The 17177-nt window shown below is 46.7% G+C and overlaps 6 protein-coding genes across 6 annotated transcripts; 2 read left to right on the plus strand and 4 right to left on the minus strand.

Annotated features, from left to right (window-relative positions):
• Positions 1-194: 194 nt before the first annotated feature.
• On the plus strand, positions 195-1679 carry BP5553_01379 (Uncharacterized protein; the record flags this gene model as incomplete). Its single annotated transcript, XM_032010002.1, has 4 exons — positions 195-457; positions 537-964; positions 1037-1044; positions 1116-1679. 4 exons carry the CDS (start codon positions 195-197, stop codon positions 1677-1679), a joined length of 1263 nt encoding a protein of 420 aa, XP_031874056.1.
• A 967-nt stretch (positions 1680-2646) lies between these two features.
• BP5553_01380 (Uncharacterized protein) lies at positions 2647-3045 on the minus strand (the record flags this gene model as incomplete). The annotated part of the gene is made up of 1 exon (XM_032010003.1): positions 2647-3045. One exon carries the CDS (start codon positions 3043-3045, stop codon positions 2647-2649), a length of 399 nt encoding a protein of 132 aa, XP_031874057.1.
• A 701-nt stretch (positions 3046-3746) lies between these two features.
• BP5553_01381 (uncharacterized protein) lies at positions 3747-4715 on the plus strand (the record flags this gene model as incomplete). Its single annotated transcript, XM_032010004.1, has 1 exon — positions 3747-4715. The coding sequence occupies one exon, from the start codon at positions 3747-3749 to the stop codon at positions 4713-4715; it is 969 nt and encodes a 322-aa protein (XP_031874058.1).
• A 1477-nt stretch (positions 4716-6192) lies between these two features.
• Positions 6193-8219, minus strand: BP5553_01382 (GTP-binding protein YchF; the record flags this gene model as incomplete). Its single annotated transcript, XM_032010005.1, has 9 exons — positions 6193-6212; positions 6335-6506; positions 6585-6829; positions 6888-7005; positions 7062-7133; positions 7200-7306; positions 7356-7391; positions 7474-7696; positions 8004-8219. 9 exons carry the CDS (start codon positions 8217-8219, stop codon positions 6193-6195), a joined length of 1209 nt encoding a protein of 402 aa, XP_031874059.1.
• Positions 8220-9416: 1197 nt separating this feature from the next.
• Positions 9417-10676, minus strand: BP5553_01383 (uncharacterized protein; the record flags this gene model as incomplete). The annotated part of the gene is made up of 1 exon (XM_032010006.1): positions 9417-10676. One exon carries the CDS (start codon positions 10674-10676, stop codon positions 9417-9419), a length of 1260 nt encoding a protein of 419 aa, XP_031874060.1.
• A 2681-nt stretch (positions 10677-13357) lies between these two features.
• BP5553_01384 (uncharacterized protein) lies at positions 13358-15073 on the minus strand (the record flags this gene model as incomplete). The annotated part of the gene is made up of 3 exons (XM_032010007.1): positions 13358-14288; positions 14520-14877; positions 14962-15073. The coding sequence occupies 3 exons, from the start codon at positions 15071-15073 to the stop codon at positions 13358-13360; spliced, it is 1401 nt and encodes a 466-aa protein (XP_031874061.1).
• Between the last annotated feature and the right edge of the window lie 2104 nt (positions 15074-17177).

The raw sequence follows: 17177 nt of genomic DNA on the forward strand, positions 1-17177 counted from the left end.
GCGCCATAGGAGCCTTACAAGCCTTACATAAGCCTTGTACACAAAATAAGACCATCTTCTTCTGGATGGGCTGTGCCACATAAGTGACTGACGAGGTAAGCTTCGTAACCTAAGGTAGAGTCGCTTTGTTTTCCGGGTTTTCTGCTTACGATCTATGCTGCTTTGTATTCATATCTCTTTTTCTGCGCCTCATTATGAGATCCCAAGCTATCATTCTTGGCTTTGTTGCTGTCGTTATTGCACTGGTTTATGAGTTCTTTCTTAAAGATATCCTCTTCATCGCAATTGGTATAGGACGAATCATCCAGCCAATTGAGGACTTTCCTTACAGCTGTCGCAAAATCTATGGCTCCGAAAATATACTTGAAAGCTGCGAAGATGTGTGGCTGGACGACGAAGGCCGCACCCTCTATGCAGCATGTGTTGATCTGAAGTCTCGGCATGAATGGAGTCCAGGGTAAGCGTCGATATGGATGCCTGTCCGAGTCGTTAATACTCTATATCCCAATTCCCGGTTTTGACTAACCTCTTGCCAGCGGCGACAAGTTGAACGCATCGGGCAGAACCCCCAATGGCCACTTTGTAGCGCTGAACATTGATTCACCAGGGCCAGACGGCAACTACGGAGCCAGTAGACTTCAAATCACTGGCGACTACCTTGGGCCAGCAGGATCCAGAGCTATCGACCCTAATGGCTTCGATGTGGAGATCCTCCCAAACAATCGTTTGAGGTTTTGGATGACCAATGTTCGTCCGCCCGTGGACGCTGTTTCCGGAGAGTATCTGGATGCCACGAAAGTAGGTGCCAATGGTACCGTCGAGTCGTTTGAATTAATTAGGGGTGGGGATACGCTGAAGTGGACTGGGACGTTTGGCGCGAACGGCGGAGTGGTGCATTCTCCGAACAAAGTTGCGGCGGATTTGAACGGAGGATTTGTGGTGACCAATGATCATAGTACTCCAAGTAGGTCTTAGTCCTCATTGCCTCTCCTTTATAACTCACATCAAAGTGCATGCCGCTAATAATACGCTATAGTTGGTCTGGTATGAAGCTCCCAGACATTGAAATATACTTCTCTATTGGTGGGATCAAAAGATAACCGTCTAATCCACAGCGTCGTTCACTCGATCCCCTTCTCGGAGGCGGCTCCCTCGCCCACTGCACTAGGTCCAACGATTGTAAAATCGCAGTTGATGGTCTCTCCTTCCCCAATGGCCTGGTCCGGGGTCTTGATGGCCTTTTCTACGTTCCTTCGTCCATGACCGGTCGCATTGGTGTCTACTCCCTCTCGTCGACTTCTCTGACTAAAATCGACGAAATTGAAGTCGGGATGCCCATCGATAATCTGTCTATCGACGCAAACGGCGATATTTTCGCGGCGGCCTTCCCAGACCCGCTCAAACTAATCAAAGAAGTGAAGTATGTTACTGGCTTGCCACTGCCGAGCACTGTGTGGCAAATTAGAAAAGTGAGTAGCGAGCGTGATGGGGAAGGAAAGGGAAAGGGAAGAGGCTCCGTGAATTATCGTGTGTGGAAAGTGTTAGAGGATAGCGAGGGAAAGCTGCTGCCGACTGGGACGACGACTGCGGCGCACGATGCTAAAACGGGGAGGATCTTTCTTGGAGGTGTCCTATCTGAACATATGACTGTTTGTGAGCCAATACCCATTGCTAGATAATGGTCCACAGAAGCGTCAAAGCGGGTGAGGCATTGAATGTTCGATTCTGCAATATTAGGGCTCCCAATATAAGGATATGGCTCCAATTGTTTAATACGTCTTGCTAGTCACGGACACATTTCCTTGATGTGTTTCAATAACGAGTCAAGGTAATCTTTGGTGTTTGGAATGTTTAATTAACATCATAAGTGTTGCGTCAAAAGCGAGCCCCAGCTTCGAATCCACGCAACGAGCGACACCTACAATACCATAGAAGAGCTATGGTAGCGTCGATGCTTCCCATTGTGCATGTCTCTCCGTCCTTGCTATTTCTCAAGGACTGCTTTCGCAGCGTCACCGACAACCTCGAACACACTCATCAAAAGCCCCTTGCCGATCTCGAGGAAAGAATATAATGCATCGGTTGTGGAGGTCTCTTGGTTGCACTGCGCAAAGGATGAGGTCGTGGATACAACGCAGCTCACTGATAGCAACTTCTGGAGGAGCTATGGAGGAGTATCTATGATCTCGATGGTGGTCTTTGTTGAATTATCTGGGCCGTCTGTCGCATTCCGGTCGCGGCGGTATCAAGTAGCCACGGTAATTTCGAATACTCTGGAGATGTTGCGTGGCCTAGGATCGATGGTATGGGATGTCGTTGGCTGGCGGGTTTGTATATGAGAATCCAGAGCGCTGTTGTGGAGGTCAGAAAGAACCGTATTATGGACGAGGGGAGATGGAGCTTTATACCCTGGGTTTGAGAAACTATGGCAGTGATTTGCTATAATTCTGCGCCTCACCTTGTGATATTCACGCTTCATGGGATTCACTGTTTTGCTGCTGTTGACCAATGGCTAGCAGATGTTGTAGGACAGCAGGCGCCTCATTATCCCGGATCCATCCCTGCTTTCCTTCGTTGAAGGCGCTCATGAAAAGTCACCATCGGATCCTTTTCGGAAGCATCTTCACGACCGAAGTACTTGTCGATTTACTGAAGGAATATCGGCGAAGGCTGGGCCTCAGGATTTTTGGTTTTTATATATTCCAAGGCAGTCGACGAGTTTGTGCCAGTGCGATGGCATAGATACGTAGTGACTGCGGAGGCCGACCGGTTAACTCCGAGCGCGCAATGGACAAGAATTCGATTTTGAGGGTCCTGGAGCGCCGTGTCGATGAATTCTAGGATCTTTGGGATGTGAAGCGTGATGTCATCCCAGTCGAGCAGTGGGATGCGTAGAATTTCGGGTGGATGGGATGCCATGTTATTAGGTGTCATACACATGTTGAGAACATGTGTGTACTTGGAGTCAATCGTGTCTGGAAAGGATGAAAGATCAAGACCGGGTATGATCTCGACGGCACCGGAAGGCTCCTTCTGCTCCGTCATCTTTCCAAAGTTGAGGAATTGTTATTGTTTTAAATTTGAATAATCTACAAAAAGGAAAGAAGTAGAGAGAGACGACGCCCTACCTATAGGTACCTTGGTACTTTAGGTCTTGAGAAACTTGTTGGGTCCCAAGGTAGGTCCCTAAGGTAGGTGCTAGTAGGTACCTTAGGCACGTACGTGTACAGTACCTAAGTAGGTATACCTGGGTAGAGGAGAACCATAGTACCCCTATCTTGGACCAAACTCGCTACCTGGTGTGTATCCTCGAACTCGAATAACTATCACAAGCCTAGACTCTAGACTCTAGAATAAACTCTAAACTTCTGAAGGGTCTTAACTTCAAGGGGTCTGGGAACTTTGGGCGCCCTGGAGTCGGTCCCATTCCCCAAGACGGGCCCTAAGAGTCTAAGACTAGTGACTGACTCACACCTTGGAAAGGAGTCAGCTTTAGTGCGGTAAGTTGTATGCAGAAAATCTTTATTATTTCATATTCCTATTCCGTCAATAGCGCTATGAGCCTATGCTACTCATCAAGGTACTACTTACTGCTAACCACTTAGTGACTCACGCACCTGTCCATTTACTTAAGATGGCAAGCTGCTGTACGGCGCATCTTTTGTCAGTCTTTTAGCCTTTGTTATCCTCGTAAACTTTTATAGTCGACATCATGGTCTATGGATTTCTTCGAGGAGCTCGAAAACATGGCCGCAAACGCGGCCCAACCAGAAGAGATCTCCGATGAGCTATCTCTGAAGACAATCAAGCAATGGCAGCAATTATTTGGTTACTCACACATGGAGGCTGCGGAGCTTATCAAAGAGCGCCGCGCCGATTTCACACGAAAGCGAGTCTCAGACTCCCACTGGGCCCTGGTCCAATCCCAAATGGAACCCCAGTGGTGTGACCGAGAAGCATACGAGCATATGCTTGAGTTGGGTGGAAAGGCAAAGAAGTCCACAGCTCAAGCCAAGCTCTCACCAGCACAGGCACGGGCTGTCTACATCCTCAAGCTTGAGGGGGCTCTTGATACACCGGCAAAGGTCGAAGCCGCTGGCGGTTTGCGGAAGATCCCCCAGGTCTTCCAAGGCACGGGCGATGATGGAGATGCGGCATTTTGCCAGGTCGACGGAGCCACCAAACTCGAGATTGAAAGCTGGGTTTTGGGGAAGAAGGGCTTGAACTTCAAGCCCACATTTGTTCGCATCACCAAGGCCTTCAAGGAGCTTTCGCCCGGCTCCCTCTACCCAACCCTCGGCCAGGATGCAACTCTTCCACATCACCGCCCTCTACACCTCTTCGAAGCCGCTCCTACTGCCCTCCCAGCACAGGACCAATATCCAGTCTGGTACTTTTTCTACGGGACGCTGGCAGACGTCACAAAACTCGCTTCCGTCCTCTCGCTGCCCGAGGGCTCAACTCCGCTGCTCCACCCCGCCACCATCACCAACGGCAAGATGCAAACCTGGGGTGCGGGCAAGTACAACGCTTTGGTAGATGGGCCAGAGGAATCTCGTGTCACCGGGTCAGCATTCCTCGTCATGACCAAGGAGCATGAAGACTTCCTTCGGCTATACGAGACGGACGCTTACGAGGTCGTTCGGTGCACCATCTCGATGGATTCTGCTCAAGTCCCTGGGTGCACTTTCCGATACATCGGCATGACTGATTGAACATCTTCTCCCTCCCGTTCAAACAGTCTAAAGTTACGGATCCGTGGTTGCTGGACCTGTCGGCCGGCTTGGTGGTCAGGGCTTTTTGTGGTAGTTGGGAAGGGATGGTTGCAGGACTCAGGACTCAGGGGCAAGTGGGGGGAATGGCAGGACCCAGATGTGAGTGGGGAGGAGGACGGCAGGACTACGATAATACGACAGTATGGTAATGCTTCGAATAAATGTTAAATGTTTCATGTCTTGTAAGAAACTGCAAAAGGACGAAATCAAACTATGCCGATTTGTGACAAACCAGAACACAATGCTACATACTTTCCTCCTAAGTTCTAACCTTTGATAGCAGCGAAACTGGGGAAAGTTTGTGGGTCTTTCCCCGGTCACTTGGGCATCAGCGGCATCAGCTATCAGATGTTCCCCGGAAAGCTTCTGCAAAGTTTGAAGTTTATCGGGACTACGAACGAACTTGGAACCAGGGAGGCCATCTAGTATCGTGCTTTCCTATCCCCTTATCTCCCCTATTTAGTTGCATCAATGTTTTATTCTAACTTGAATTTTATGTTCCCGCGATTGACGATGATTTGGTCCTATGGTTTTACGCCTCTTTCCGGCAGATATACTTCTCTTTGTGGCTCGATATTTCAACCCAGATGCTCTTCCTTTTGCTACCCCGGAGCCCGCCTGATCTGCAGCTAGTTTAATGAGTGGCAAGCTTATGTTCTTCATGTAGACGCAAGTTGAAAAGCTGGTTGTATAATGTGTATGAGCATCTAAGGGCCCAAGCCATTGGATCTAGGCGACTTTAAAAATCTCGTCTGGAAAACAATATCTGATGGCTATGAGGAAAGACGATATTACTAGGGAACAATTTGTGGCGCATTGTTTAGAAAACCTGCCTATAGTATGAAAAAGAGGGGACAACTACCTAATTTGGAAAATTAGCCGAGAGAAAAAGGGGGGCATAGTCTGGGAAGTGGAGGGAGCGGAACGAATATAGCACGCAGGGAAGTAAATTAGGTAATAAAGCAGTGCATTTATTTATGTATTTTAAATAACTATCAAAGTATAGGGTTATTCGGAAGTAGTTAGAGATCTTCAGATAGGAGTAGAATAGTAATTGCATTCGTATTCCACGCGATGATAAGAACGAGATAGAGAGCTAATCACAGGTGGGCAGAGCAAGCCTGTACGCACAACTAGTTTCTAGGATAGTCACTTTAAATTTCCCTATTAGTTATTGACCTGCTTAGAAACTTACTCCCGGCTTTGACAAACTATTACACCAAAAACTCCTCGTCACCGCACTAGATTTAAATTCCAATGGAATTTGAAATTTCGATGCTGTATAATTTTCATCTAGATTCTAGCGATGCTCTACTCTATTCACAGGCTGCTTCAACCACAACGTGTGTTGGTTTGAAGAGTTTCCAAGCCATAATCCTCCCCGTCTCCCCCATCGCCACTTTTCCCGACGCTCTCCTTACTTCTTCGGCGCAACATCTAAATAACACAATTAGCACTCTCCTTCCAAAATTCGTCCTCTTCCACCCCTCTCATCTTTCCTAACCATCCCGATCTCCTCCTAACAAAACATCGTTGATAAAGGAGAGTAGGGAACTCACTAAACTGGAAATGAATAATATCCCCGTCCTGCACAGTATACGTCTTCCCCTCCTGTCTATACTTCCCCGCCGCCTTAATCGGCCCCATACTCTTCCCTCCCGCACACAGATCCTTGAAATCCTGGTACGCCACAACTTCGGCTTTGATGAAGCCGCGTTCAAAATCTCCGTGCTAGAGTCAGAATCAGCATCATGTTTTGTTGAGAGAGACAGAAGGGGGTTTAGGGAGGATGGGGGTTAGGAAGCGTACAATTGCGCCAGCGGCTTGGGGTGCGAGACAGCCTTTGGGGATCGTCCAGCAGCGGATTTCTTTCTCGCCGGCCGTGAAGTAATATTGGAGACCGAGTTTGGTGAAGCCTTCTGTTATGATTTTTTCGAGGCGGGATTTCACTTTGATATCTTTTACGAAATCCTCTAACCCGGCTGGATCATCCTTAAAAGAGTAAATCTTCTCTTCGAATTCGATGCTGAACGGGATGATATCGCGGGGGAGACCTAGATAATACGTTAGTGAGAGCTACATGTATATCTATAACAGATCAAGAGTCCATACCGCCGTGCTCGGTTACCCATTTGGCGATTTGGGGGAGGTATTTGGATTTCTGGCGGAGGTAGTCTTTCATGGTGAGATTTACGAGGTAGATTACCGGTTTGGTGGTAATTAATTGGAGCTTTGAGAAGTTCGTCAGTTGTCTATTCTCAAGATGATCACGATGGAGAAACTTACTCGTTCGTTGATGAGTTCGATTTCGGCTGAGGTCCAGGCCCCGTCTCGGACTGGCATATCTTTTTCTAGCATCTAGCGAAAAGGTGAGTAGATGTAATGTGGGAAGAGAGGGGGAATTGGATGCTTTGGGAGACGTACTTCCTTGATTTTCGCTGTGGTGCTTGGGAACAGCGGGTTCATCTTGAATTTCCCGCCTGCTTTTCGGACAATAGCTTCCTCGGCAACGATTTGCTTCTGGAGAATATCTATCACGGTAAATTTAAGTTTTAAGAACGCAAAATAGTGAGGAATTACCTAAGTCCTTCTTGCAAAGCTCGCTTTGGATAGTATCTACAAAATATTAGACCTAGCTTCAACAATCGTCACGCCCACCTGTTTCTGTTCATTTGCTCCGGAAAAAGAAATCACTCACTCAAATCGCGCACAGGGTCAATAGAATCATCAACATGGAGAACTTCATCATTGTCAAAAGCTCGGACGATGTGGTACATTCCGTCTACGGCTTGGATGTGCGATAAGAAGGCGTTTCCTAGACCTTCGCCTTGAGAGGCGCCTTTGATGAGTCCGGCGATGTCGGTCACTTGGAGGTAAGCGGGGTACATGGACGGGGGCTTCCAGAGATCGCAGAGGAAATCCTGAGGAGGTTTGTTAGTAGAACTTTCTGGGTTTTAGGAGATCACTTTGTAGGAGAAGTCCTAATCGCGAGACCGAGGAAAGAGAGAATATGGGAAGAAAATAGTGAAATTTGAATGAACTGAAAGGTAGCTTGGAATATGAGGCAATAAACCATCAGAAGAATGCCAAAAATTCTCATATCTATTTCCGCTTCTAATATGTTCCGCTTGATACACAATAATGGCCCCATTCTTAAACAAAAACAAATCCCCTCCCAAAATTATAAAAAATAAACCACCCTGGGAACAAAAAAAATACATAACTCACATATCTCTCATCTGGCACTGCACACCTCGCCTCATTCGGCTCAATCGTGCAAAACGGATAATTCTCAGCCGCCGCACTCTGCTCCGTCAAAAGATTGAACAGCGAGCTCTTGCCCACATTCGGCAGGCCGACACATCCCATCTTGAGGTTCTTGCGTACGCGCCCAAAGGCTACGACGTTGGACGTTACATCTTCGGTTCCTTTCTTGGGTGCCATTTTGATGGTCGTGAGTAGTTGAAGGGGTTGATGGTGGGATGGAGGGGTTGCGGGGTGGCAGAGGATTATTTTTGTGCACGGCGATGTTTTGCACCTTTTGCCGGTTGTTTTGGGTGCGGTGAGTGAACGTGGACAGCGAGTGGAGCAGGGCAGAATGAGGAAAAACAGGGGAGGCGAAAAGGAGATTTGTTCGGGGTCCGGCACGTGATATTCGTGCAATATTTTTAGAGAGTGCTGTTGCTAATTTTTCTTTACAAAAAGCTCAGATATGTATCGTGGCGAGTATACTCGAAAACTACATCTAGGTAGCTCTGGTTGGTTTATGATTTAAGGAGCCAAATATCACTCTACCAGTAGGGTTATATGTTTATTAATAAAACTGGCTGGAAAGAGCCAGAATCTATGCAGCCCTCTAATTAGATAAGGTGTTTGATACTTCGTACCTACGAAGGTCTTGAAATTACCTATGTTTTGCTATTAGAGTGCACGTGAATTGGAGCTGGTCACGTGGAAATAACCCCCGCCTATACTCGCTTGGGCCTAGCGCTGGTTCAAACCAAGAACCACAAAAGCAGCGGAAATTCTCGCGACTTGCCTTTTCTTTCTTTTCTCTTCATCAAAAAGTAACAGAGCCAGCCACGACCTCCACCTCGAATTCTGCCACAGTGGTGCGTTGCCAGCGCTTGCTTCTGCGAGTGTGAGGCTCTGGAGATGGATAATTTTGCACATGCAAGCTCCTTGATAGGAAGTTTGTCTCCCGTGGGTCCTCTTAACTGAGGGCGAGGGGAGGTGAATGTCGATGACAGGGGACAAACCGAATAGAGACGCGATACTTGGAGAGGAGGCGGTTGCACCAACGCGATGGCGAGTGGGCATGTCGATGGTGGCATAGTCTGCGTCGCCCATGACCCAGGACAAAACCACACAATATGGCTAGGGCACACTGGGTCCCGTTGGGGATGGATTATGCAGATAGCACCGGACCTATCTTGTCTGCCGGTGTGCCATGGTGCTATGGAGTGTCAATTGGGCAATTCAATACTTGTGATGTTGTTGATTTCACCGTCTCTGGTGTTAGATTCTTTCGAAATTTATAAATTTTGCTGATTAATTTTTGTTTATTGTACTGCCTGTGATGCGGTTTCCTGTCCCTGGATCTCTCTCTTTGCTCCTAGTAAGTGTTGTGGCGCTGTCTGGTTAAAAGAAACCACCGTCAGATGCCCCGGTGTGCCATCTACCTCCGTGGTCACCTTCGTCCTCATCGACCAGCAGTACTTCGTAAGAGCGTTGTGTAGGCAGGGCCGGGGTAACGATTGTTGGCTGTCTGCCTATCGGTATTATTCCCCATGTTGCCCTCTCTACTTGTTCTTCCTTCCGCTGGTCCGTATACGACCGGTCATGGCGCCCTCGTGCGAGAGAAGCATACTTCGAATCCTTGAGCGGTGGTATAGGTCTAATCTCATCATCCGAGAAATACTCTAAGGTAGTGGTGGTGGTTGTGGTCTTGGGCCTCCTGAACTCCATCTTGCAGTTTTCACACAGGCCTCCACTATAACTTGCCAATCTCCTGCAAAGTCTGCAGTTGAGCGTTGAAGTTGAGTCTGTGCCGTTTCTGCTAAACATCTCTAGCGGAGATTGCGCGTGTTTATGCTGCCTGCTCTCCAACGCTGCTGTAGCTGCTGCCCTTGCATAATCCCGTTGTTGGTCCTCAGTCAGGCCAATGCAATAGAAAGAATCTATTGAATTCGAAGATGTCTTGCGGCGAAGAGATGAGTGGCCAAGGCGCCCGAATGGAGAGTGGACCTTGATACCGAGGCTTTTTCGAGTGTCATCCAACCTATTTGCGGTAGTCGCGATATACTCTTCGAATATTTTGGATATCGACCTTTTCTTTTGGGCTTTCGTAGTAGCAGTTGGCGATCTAGAGAACTCGTGTAAGCTCCCTTGAGGACTTTGTAGTTCCCGTTTATTCGATGTCTGCCCTGAGGGAGAGATAACACGTTCTAATATTCCGGCTTTCATAGCTCTCTGAAGATTATGTAGTTCTGTAAGGCTCCGTTTCCGCTCTGGTGTACCTAAGTGAAGTTTACTATTCACATTTCCCCTCCACGTCTTTGTAAATTTCGCCGTTCGTGGAACGGTGGCAGTGTGTTGCGATTTCAGTGCTGTGTAGCGACGAGCTGCATCCGCATGCTTCGTCAGTGGTTCGGATCTGTGAGGGGAGCTTACCGCCTGGCAATGAATGAGATACTCATCTCTCTGATTAGGGGGCAGTGATGAAGTACGCGCATTTGTCCTGTGACGTGTTGTTGTTTCCATAGGTGGTCGACTTTCTTCATCTGCCGATGATTCCGAGAAACATGAGCAGTAACTTTTTGTTCTCTTGGTGGTGGAAAGTCGAGCTGTAGTGGACTCATCCCTCCGCGCATCCTCGTATGTTGTATGATAAACCATCATCTTATGATTATTTATCTAGTCCAATCAGCATATTCTTTCTGAACTTTGTAAATGGTGAGAATATCACTCCGTAGTTAATATATGGCGATTGTGAGAGTTCCCAAAATTTGTATAATCATATGTATGACTGAATGATTCTTTTTGCTAGCAGGAACAAGAAATAGCTGGAAGGCAGAAATTACTTATATAGGAGCTTTATCTTGCTGTTGAATGAATAGCCTTGTTCAGAACAACAATCAATATCTTACATTTTCGGAATAGAAGTTTGCGAGGCTCTTTGACTGGTAGCTCCTTTCATTGTTCCACTATCTTTGGTTGTTAATTTTGAGATTATGAAAGAGGAGCTTTATTGGCTTTGTTCATGTATAAAGGGAACCCTGATTTAAAATAACTTATCGACTAAGCCTTCAATTGTGTACTAATAAGCCCTTGTTAGAAACTATTTCCCTCTATTTCCATTGACTACCTGTCGACACCTGATATTGGTCTGAGGGGCATATATCCTATTCGGTGGTCTTGTCAAATTCCTATTTCGCGATTTAGTAGAGGGACAGTTTGTTTGCATTTAACAAGCTACTAGTAAAGTATAACACGGAAATTTCCCACCAACATCCATTCTGGACTTGAGCAGTCGGTACTGTAACCTGGGCGTGTAGATGTAATATTCCCCTACCCCCCTGAAAACCGGGTTTGATTTCCTTGTAGTCTTTATATATGTATGTGTTAAGGTCTCAACTTGCGTGGAAGATATATCGTTAGAGTATACTCTGTAGGCGTACAGTTGGCAACTCCTTCGGAGATAGTTGCCTGCGTGGTGGAAACCGGAATTAGCCCACTTCATCATTGCTCGCATACCTAGCGTATTTAGTCCAAACTTCTATTCTTACTGTTGAGCTAACTTTAAAATACATAGGTAGCTACGGCTTCCCTTCCTCCTTCATCCCACGAGCAGCATTATTTCATAAGGATGTCACAGCCCGACTCCATTATTATCGCGCTTGCAACTTCCGGTGAGGACCTCGTGGCAATCAAACTTCTCTTCTCTTCTTATGTAGCCGCCCTTCCAATCGACATCACGTATCAGAATTTTGCCCACGAACTAGCTACACTTCCCGGGAAATATTCGTGGAGGCGCCTTGTTCACTGCACGGTCGGCCATTCCTGGGAATGCGCTTGGGTGTGTGGCGCTCCGCTCAATTGAACCAGCTGGGTGCTGCGAGATGAAGAGGTTATTTGTACCCAGCGAAGGACGGGGCTTGGGAATTGGGAGGATGCTGCTAGAGAAGGCTATAGAATGGGCAAAAGAATTGGGCTTTAGGGAGATCCGGCTGGATACCCTGCCGAGTATGAGCCCAGCTCGAGCACCCTACCAAGCATTTGGTTTTCAAGAGATTGACGCATACTATCCTACACCTGTCAAAGGGACGATCTTCTTAGGGCTAATTCTTGAGAGCTGAGAGCTGAGAAGTGAGAAGCGTCACAAGTCATAACCGATTCAGCCTTTAGCCTACCTAAGAAACTTAGGGGTAGAAGTCGTGAGGTATTGTAAGGGTGTAACGCACCAGCGACACGCGCCTAGAATATATTGTCGAGGACACAGAGGCAAGCTATCATCATATTCGTAAACTTTTTATATCCGGAGGAAGCGAAGGACAACCCTATGCAAAGGCTTGGTAAGCCCACGAGCAAGGATATATTGATTTTCATGTATTTAGCGGGAGATACAAGCTTGAGAAGTTATGTTTAGGTTTCTACTACGCTGTGTTATTATCTAGCTAAATACTATGGAATATAGAATATATTGTTGACGTTGGGATTCATGTTAGATACCCTGCTGTTGTTCTGCTTTATTGTTTTGCTTCAATCCGTACTTTCATATCATACTATATCATGTCCCTCTCACTTTGAAGACAAACTAAAAAAACGATAGTCAATTATTATAAAACCCCGGCTGTAAAACATAGCCTTTTTCTTCTTTGCCCCAAGGTCGAGTAAGCTAGCCAGTTTTACTTGGGCGCTAATCACCGGCGGATCACCCTCTCCTTACCTAGATCACTTGAGATGCCTGAGGAAACTGGGCAGTCCCTGAGCACCAAGCAGGACCTACCTAGGTCCTTTTTACTCATGAATTTAATCTCTTAACTCCTAGCTAACCAAGCTGGATATAGAGTAGAGCCTTGTTATATTATTTTTGTCAAGTTTTGGCGATAATCTTTAGAAGTCTTAAATATGCCCCCAAGAATCCAAATCCGGTCCCTAGAAATATATAAATTCCTCTAACTACCGACTTGTACCTTATGTATTTCTGCTTTTCAAATAAAACCTAGTTAATATCTTTCGAAAGTAGAAAGATTTCCTTATACCAAGAGACCTAGGGGCGGAAAAATTATAATAAGAAAGCGAGAACGCGCTGAAATCGCTAGTAGTAAACAAGAAGAGCTAGGGGCTGCTTCTTATCGTGACACAATAGCTCAAGGCCTTGAGAAGTAGGAACAGCAGGAAACCTAGGTGGCAGTAGATACACTAGGGAGGAGGGAATTACAAGGGAAGGAGCCGGTAAGAGGAGTAAAAACCCATTCCATTGTGCATCCTTTGAACTTCTGTAAACTAATAAATCGGATATTTCTATCTTTTATCTCCATGTGGCTTGCCTGTGACTTTTGTCCTTGCCTGATGTTGTTTCATCGGCGAGCTGCTCCATGTTTGATTAGGAGTTGAACCGTTGGTTTGTAGGCCAACCGTGAGGCTTCCATCAATGGAGTCCTGTTATTTTTGTCTTTGGCTCCGATATCAGCTCTTGCAGCGAGCAGCGCCGAGACCTCTTCCCCATAACCACTGGAGCATGCTCTGAACAGTGCAGTCCGGTCATTTCTATCTCTAGCCTCCAGATCTGGCCGCTTCTCTAGAATCAGGAGCAATATTTTATATCTTCCGGACGCGGCAGCCTTTATCAAGGCGGTTTCTTCGCTATGGTATGTTTTTGCCTCGATGTTGGCTCCTCTTTCCAGGAGCAACTCGGCTATGTCAACTTGATCATATGCAACTGCTGTAATTAGCGGCGTATCGCCACCGTTGATGTCATCTCGGCTGTCGATGTCCATTCCTTCATCTAGCAGTTGTCGCACCAGGGTAAGGTCGTCTCTACATATAGCACTAAATAGAGTCTGTTTAGTTCCGGACATATGGCTGTTAACCTTCCTCGGTGTTGATATCTTCTTGAATCCGGAATTAGGCTCTCCTTTAGACGAGCTCGGTGTACTTTTGGATTCTCCAGGACCACCATATGCAGTTCCCTGTATTTTCGTGGTTGCAGCAAGTCTTTTAGCAAGATCCATATCCACTTCATTGCGTGAGCTCCTCGGTATTTCTTGTGCTTGATCCTCAACCATGGCTTTTAGAAGAATTGTCTTTATAAAAAGTTGGTCCCGTTTGAAAATCTCCGGTGTTATTCCAACGTCTTGAAGCTCTTTTTGAAACTGCTGCCACATGGTACTTTGATCCTCACGTAAAGGTTGAAGATTTTGCCTCACAAAGATGGACCCCTCGCGATGGCCTCTTCGAGCTTCGCTGATATACTTCTGGAGCATCTCCGTTACACCAGTTTGTGACGAGCTTGAAACATGAATTAGTCGATGATGGCTAAAATGGTGTAGCACCGATGGGGCCATATGTCATTCGCAAGCGATTTTGCCGGCAATCCGCAGATAATAGATGTAAGATTCAGCCAGTAGGCGAATAAAAAGTAGAAAATACGACCTTCTCGACCGGGACTGTCGCTCAACCAAGGAAGTATGCGATGCGGAGAAGGGGGGTGGCTGCTTAATCTTGAAAAGGGCACTATACCTAGTGATATTACTATTTAGATTAGCCAGCAAGTTAATGCTGGCTCTAATCCGCCCTTGAAGTCCACCCGATTCTTCCGTTCTGCGCATTGAGTGATCCCATGTTCTTTGACTTGCTGTTGGGAGATCTCTGTATCTTGTGACCAGAGCTTGCAGATCCAATAAGCAATCCTTGGATGCTGATAGGTTATGCATTACAGATTTGGTCTGTTCGTCATTTACACCATGATCTGCTATGCTCTCTACTATGGCCTCGAGAAGGGCGTAGTAGGCTCCGACATCATGGGCGAGAGAGAGGAAAGCCTCTGAGTGTTTCGTACACACTCGATGTGTGTCGCGTGCAAGCCTTATTGCGACATCTGAAGATATCAGTAGGTGAGCTGGGCTACGAGACCACAACATATGTGATAGCATGTCAATACGATAGCTAAACCGGGACCTACTTATATGGTGGGTGATATCTCTGCTACCTAAATCTTCAGGAGCCTCGTCTAAGACGGTGTCCCAGTCATGGTCATCGTAAGCAGGTGGTTCTGCCAACTCGACCTGAGCCATGGCTGCGATACAATACTCTTATCTAAGGACAGTCACGACGTAAAGAGTGGCACCCGAGGAGCGAGAGCAGAATAATCCAACAGATATCTGAAGAGGTTGAAGAAGAATTGGCTGCTCCGAGCAAAACCCATCGTGAAGTGGGGGTGCGAGTAGCCGAAGTTCGGGAGGATGACTATGAAGTGACGCTAACTAACTACGAGGTAGGAAGTTATATCCCGTACGCCCAATACCTCTTGTGGTTTTGCCTTCCGATTCTCCATTCCATCCCTTTTTTAACCGAGCAACTCTCTTGACATAATAATCACAGACCCCTAGGATTCTCCCCAGGTAGGATTGTGAATTCCAACACCCAACTCATAGCTGAACCCCTACCCCCTAACGCCTACTATTTATCATCAGCCACCAACAAAACGCATGTCAAGTTTGCATCTAAACTTTACCTTCGCTCTAATAAATAAATCTAGTCTTATAAAGCTGCCATTTAAACTACAACCTAATCTAGTTTAAGCCACTAGCCGAGACAAAATGCACTATTATTTCTACACTATTATGTATGCGAGTGAGGGAGTGGTGTATATTCCCCTATTACTAGGTACTGGGGGTTTGAAATTTTTATTGTTAAGGCTTATTTGTTTTGAGCTCGTAATCTTTAGTAAGAGAGAGCCTTCGAAGTTGCAAAGCGTTATGTTGAGAGCTATCCTTGGTGGTCCGATAACGCGGATTATCTCATATGTTTTGTTCAAGAGAGTTCTTGAAGAAGCTATGTCCTTCTTGGGCAAGTCGAAAGATTTGCAATGATAATACAATGACAGAATATTTACTAGTGAATAAGGCAAGGCGGAGAGTTCCAATATGAGATTCCACATGTTGGAGAGAGCCAGCCTCTTGTGGCAGAACTGTGTTCACCGAGGACATGGCAATGGATCAGAACATCCTGTTTGTTCTAGAGGCCTTGCATCTAATTTTCCCACCGCTTTGCTTCTTAAAACAGAAGCTACGAGGCAGAACAGGCTCCGGATGAATCACTTTAAAGGAAGAAGACCAGTTCTCATTCCCCAATGTCTACCAACCAGCTACGCTACTAGATAGGACTCCAGCAATCCGATCTACTCAGCACTTACATCCGATCTTTCTGCACCTCATTGTACTGCTAGATATCATCATCCGACGATACAGCTGTCTCTCAGAATGTCAAGTTGTCTCCTCCCGGTATCCAGCACCCAGGATCTCTCCCTCTCGGAGCGCTTCGCAATCTACGACTACCTAATATCCATCCCGCACGTCATCCACCTGGACCCCATTTTCGGTGGTGGTATGCTCGTTCCTCTTATCTCTGAGTATCCGGAACTAAAAGAAGAAATCTGCACGACATGGCTCAGCATGAGATCTAATATTGTGCTCTCCGATTTTCACGGCCCCATCAACCCAGATATAACAACTTTTGTGTGTCCTGGCTTAACCACACCGTTCTTTCCAGCGCCAAATTCCTGGGAAGTTGTAGCCATGTTTATGAGCTGGCAGAACAGATTAGCTTGGGAACATGAGAATCCCACAGCATTGGACAGGCATCTGAGCATTCAAATGGCGGCAGTGTCGCAGGCTAGGAACGGGGGATGGAATGAGTCTCCTGGAATGATGTGCACATGGGCGCATGAACAGCGGCTGTTGGAATGGAGGGATCACGTCTTATCGGAGGTGGGATTTAGTCAGAAGATGATAAACACACTGTATTGGAGTTTGACGGGGGCTAGAAATAATGTTCTGGGGTTGGCTAATAGGAGGGCCTTGGATGGTTGGGGCGAGGTGGAGACTTCCAGCAGCCGCCATTATTGATCGTTGAAGGACTTCGAAACTGCCGTCGACGTTGGGCCCACGAGTCCACACCAAAATGATGATCGTAACGAGAGTGTTCGAGTCTCCAGGACAAAGTCAAGCTACACTTACTTCTACATCAGCTACACTTTTCGATATTCAAGCAAACCTCCAATCGGCCCTACGAAATCGACATTTCCTTTCAAGACACGCATGTTGGACCTTCTAATTGATGGAGTATATCATCTGGAGCTGAGACTTGGGTTGTGTTTTATAACTGTGTGGTGAATAC

Source organism: Venustampulla echinocandica (assembly GCF_003357145.1).
Source record: "Venustampulla echinocandica strain BP 5553 chromosome Unknown scaffold_0, whole genome shotgun sequence".
NCBI classification, from domain to species: domain Eukaryota; kingdom Fungi; phylum Ascomycota; class Leotiomycetes; order Helotiales; family Pleuroascaceae; genus Venustampulla; species Venustampulla echinocandica.